The 4,402-nt window shown below is 35.4% G+C and overlaps 2 protein-coding genes across 2 annotated transcripts in view; both read left to right on the top strand.

Annotated features, from left to right (window-relative positions):
* Positions 1-6: 6 nt before the first annotated feature.
* On the top strand, positions 7-1,951 carry LOC109584902 (ephrin type-A receptor 4a-like). The gene is made up of 9 exons (XM_020000812.1): positions 7-79; positions 131-244; positions 292-392; positions 445-661; positions 709-776; positions 823-976; positions 1,241-1,450; positions 1,494-1,579; positions 1,629-1,951. Exons 2-9 carry the CDS (start codon positions 158-160, stop codon positions 1,831-1,833), a joined length of 1,128 nt encoding a protein of 375 aa, XP_019856371.1. The 5' UTR covers positions 7-79; positions 131-157; the 3' UTR covers positions 1,834-1,951.
* Positions 1,952-2,092: 141 nt separating this feature from the next.
* LOC100641648 (CUB and sushi domain-containing protein 3-like) overlaps positions 2,093-4,402 on the top strand; it is a 4,995-nt gene continuing 2,685 nt past the window's right edge. Inside the window, exons 1-5 of the mRNA XM_020000805.1 lie at positions 2,093-2,151; positions 2,198-2,415; positions 2,467-2,509; positions 2,618-2,866; positions 2,914-4,398. Of these exons, the coding sequence (XP_019856364.1) occupies positions 2,115-2,151; positions 2,198-2,415; positions 2,467-2,509; positions 2,618-2,866; positions 2,914-4,398 (2,032 nt within the window). The 5' untranslated portion in view covers positions 2,093-2,114. The remainder of the gene's footprint in view (positions 2,152-2,197; positions 2,416-2,466; positions 2,510-2,617; positions 2,867-2,913; positions 4,399-4,402) is intronic.

The following is a 4,402-nucleotide window of genomic DNA, read 5'->3' as shown; positions in this document are numbered from 1 at the left end:
TGTTATAAGCTCAGCTGGCAATTATGTATTAGCTACTGAAATTGAATGCTCACTAACTCTTCCTGTATCAAGTGATGCGGTAAATAGTAACTATTAACAGACTTTAATTTTTATTTGGTAATGATACTAGATAGCTAGTAGTAATGAAGATTTTAATATGTCCACAAATGAATCATATTCTCAAGTTAAAGGCCATTCCTCTGTTTTCAAGATGTCGAACAATGAATCTTACATAAAGAAAGAAGTAAGAAATGACTCTAAATTTAAATAATATTTTTTAATTCTCTTTAGGATGTTAGAATACCTTTTTATGAGCCTGCAAATAATAGGATTAAAATAATTGCTCAAATAAGAAAGTCAAAATCTGTACTGATTCAATTTGAAAGCTTGAGGTATCATAACTAATTTATAATGCTTTTAAATTGACTTGATTTTGAATCCAAGATTAACCAGCTCACTAGGATCTGGTCAGTTTGGTAATGTGTGTAAGGGACAGTGGAAGAAACCTAATAGAGATACCATTGATGTAGCAGTTAAGATGTTACAAGATGGAGCAAGTGAACAAGAGAAGATCAAGTTCTTACAGGAAGCTGCTATCTTGAGTCAATTCACTCATGATAATGTCATTAAACTACATGGAGTAGTCAGTGATGATGAACATGTAAGTATAGCTGATCAGCTTTTTGTTTTTATACTCATTTTGTGCAGCCCATGATTGTGATTGAGTATATGTCTAAAGGTGATCTTGATCACTTACTGCAAAAAATGATAACAAAGTAATCAATAGATTTATAAAATACTTTAATCAATATATCACTTTAGTCCTGGTGAACTGGTTCATCATGATACTCCTGCACTTCTTTTAAGTTTCTGTCAGCAAGTGTGTCTAGGAATGACTTACTTGTCCAGCAAAGGATTTGTTCATCGTGACTTAGCAGCAAGAAACATTCTTGTATCTGCTGATAATATTTGCAAGGTAAAGATTATCAATTAATCAATGTTATTACATTTTCTGATGCATATAAATGTTTTTATGCTATGTAGAAAGTTTGACCAATTCAGACTTCAATTATTTGAGCTATGGCCAATTTTAAAAATATGCCAATTTCTTAAAAATGCCCAAGGCTGTGGTCCATGGTTTTTTCAAAATTGACACTAAAATCACCCTCAATTTTTATCACATTTTAAAATGCAGATAGACCAATAGAATATTTTGCTATCAGTGTTAATATCTTGATAGATTATAGACTTTGGTTTATCACGTGATCTTGAGGATGAGAACTATTACGTGTCTCACAAAGGAGCTATAATTCCAGTGAAGTGGACAGCACCTGAAGCTCTTAATTATAGGAAATATTCTACAGCCAGTGATGTATGGAGCTATGGATGTCTAATGTATGAGATATGGAGCATTGGACGCAAACCTTATGAGAGTGACAGTAACATATCTGTAAGTAATGAATACTACACCTATCATATATTGTTGTTAATAGGCACTGGAAAAGATCTGCTCTAATGAGAGGTTGCCTCCTCCTCCTGGTTGTCCTGAAGCAATATACAGTCTTATGATATCTTGCTGGTATGCATCACTGGATACTAGTGTAATTGTATATTGTGTTTAATACTAGGCATCCAGTAGCTAGTGAGCGTCCAAACTTTCATAAGATCATGGTATCACTCCTTCAACCAAACAAGAATATACTGACAATACCAGAGTCTGCTTTATCCTCTCATCCTCAGGCTGGGTCTCTTGGAGGTACTCTCAAAGCTGGAGAGAATATGTATCCAGAAATACAACGCTGCTACTCTGATACAATGGACACTGCTTTATAAGTAATATCTATTTGAATATTCATGTAATGCATTACTCCTATGACATTTAGTTATTTTCAAAGCTGCTTGTTTTTATTTTTGTAATGTAGACTAGATCTATGACTCATTATTTTTTCATTATGTATACTTTTTTACAATTACAATTCAACTGAGTGTGCTCAAATAGATTTTTATTTTGTGGTTGGCTAATGAATTATGATATGATCAAGGCACAAATGTATATCTGATGCATCCATGAATTTGGTTAGTCCAAGGACAGTTACACCCTTTTTTCTGCAAAGATGCTCAGAATGTTGCTACTTTTTCTTACATTTACAAGTGGGTGCCTATAGAGATTGATGCAGTGATTGTGGTCTGTTTTTAGGTGTTTTGTCTTGTAAGGTTGGAGATGAGTCCTTCCTTTATAATGTTGAATCGAATCCTGGAGGAAAGTGGTTCCTCAGTACTCTTAGCCCAGCAACTTGCTCTGGATCATTTGACGATTATAACATCTCTTTTCCTACTAGTGGCTTAAACAGTGGCTCAACTTATAATGTCACTTTGGCTATATGGAAGAAAGTTGGTTCAAATACCTATGAAAAGGTAAATTAAACAATTACATGTTTAAATTATGCATTTCCACTTGTTCAATAGGACTCTGCTACAATACAACACTATACTTATACCCACAGCAATAGTAAGCAAATCAAACAAAATAGACCTTAGTCAAGTTTTATAATTTTAGCATGTTTTTATTAAGTTTAATCAATAGTCTAATTGTGTCAAACATGTTCTTTTATTATAGATCGACGTAAAAAAAGAGCTACATTAGATACAACTCCATTTAGTCCAGCAGTTGGTATACGCAAAGGAAGCCTCATTGGGGCATACCTATATACCAATGCTAATGCACTACCTATCATTGGGAGAAGAAGATATAGCTGGTTCTTTATAGGTGCTTGTGTTTCAGAAAGCCCAGCTGCAACCACTACACTAACTTGTAATTCAGGAAACTTTATTGAAAGGAATGTATTACATGCTGAAGCTGATGTTGGTAAGTATATATTCTTGTTGCTTCTTTTAATTAATTAATCCGAACAGTTGTAGTTGACTGTGGTACTCCACCATCAGTTCTTAATGCTTCACACTCTCAATTGGATGGTGATACACAGTATGGAGCTAGAGTTCAATACAATTGTAGTACTGGATTTAATATTAATGGAAATGATACTATATCATGTCTACTGAATGCATCATGGTCTTTACCAACTCCATCCTGTTACTGTAGTAATCCTGGTGAACCAGCTAATGGATATACTAATGATAATGTATTCACTTATCAGTCTACAGTACAGTATCATTGTAATGAAGGATATCAACTATCAGGTGACTCATCTATTGAATGTACAGCTAATGGTAATTGGAACAATACACTACCAAACTGTGTGATAATTAATTGTACTGATCCTGGTACACCCACCAATGGAACTAGAAATGGAATGGATATCTATTACAATTCAACAGTTTCTTACAGTTGCAATACTGGATACAATTTAACAGGAGCTGCCTCTATTACTTGCTTAGCTACTGGCCTGTGGAGTGCACCAGTACCTTCCTGTCCTCCAGTTAATTGTGGTGATCCTGGTATACCCACCAATGGGAACAAGAGCAGCAGTGTGTATACTTATAACTCAGTTGTCTTTTTCCAGTGTAGTTCTGGTTACTTTTTATCTGGACCAGTCTCTCTCATTTGTCTCCTCAATGGTTCATGGAATGATACAGCACCTACCTGTAATCCAGTTAATTGTGGTGATCCTGGTACTCCTACCAATGGAACTAGAAATGGAACAGTTTTTACTTTCAATTCTACAGTATTGTACTTATGTGATACTGGATATACTATAACAGGAGCCACCTCTCTCACTTGTCTATCCAATGGTTTATGGGATGCATCAGTTCCTTCATGTGATATTGTTAATTGTAGTGATCCAGGTGAACCTACTAATGGGATGCTTCAAGGAGGAACTTTTACGTACAATTCAGTAGTAACTTACAATTGTTCTGTTGGGTATAATTTAACAGGAGCCACCTCACTCACTTGTTTAGCTGATGGTTCATGGAGTGCATCAGTACCTTCCTGTCCTCCAGTTAATTGTGGTGATCCTGGTACACCTATTAATGGCAGCAAGAGCAGTAGTGTATATACTTATAGCTCAGTAGTGTCTTATCAGTGTATTAGTGAATACTCTATATCAGGAGCTGACACTCTGTCATGCTTATCTACCGGTTTATGGAATGGTTCAGCTCCTTATTGCTATCCTGATTGTATTGATCCTGGTAATCCCTCTAATGGACAAAGAACTGGTGACACTTTTAACTACAATTCAGTTTTATCATACACTTGTAACACTGGGTACAATCTAACAGGAGAAAGCTCAATTACCTGCCTATCTAATGGTACATGGAGTAATATGATGCCTTCTTGTATTATAGTCAACTGTAGTGATCCAGGTACACCCACTAATGGAGAAGGTTTGGGGATATATTCGCATATGGAGCTGAGGTGGTTTATAGCTGTAATGATGAGTAT

The sequence above is a fragment of the Amphimedon queenslandica genome, unplaced genomic scaffold (assembly GCF_000090795.2).
Source record: "Amphimedon queenslandica unplaced genomic scaffold, v1.1 AMPQUscaffold_13152, whole genome shotgun sequence".
Lineage (NCBI taxonomy): Eukaryota > Metazoa > Porifera > Demospongiae > Haplosclerida > Niphatidae > Amphimedon > Amphimedon queenslandica.
This window is presented reverse-complemented; position numbering and strand designations above follow the sequence as displayed.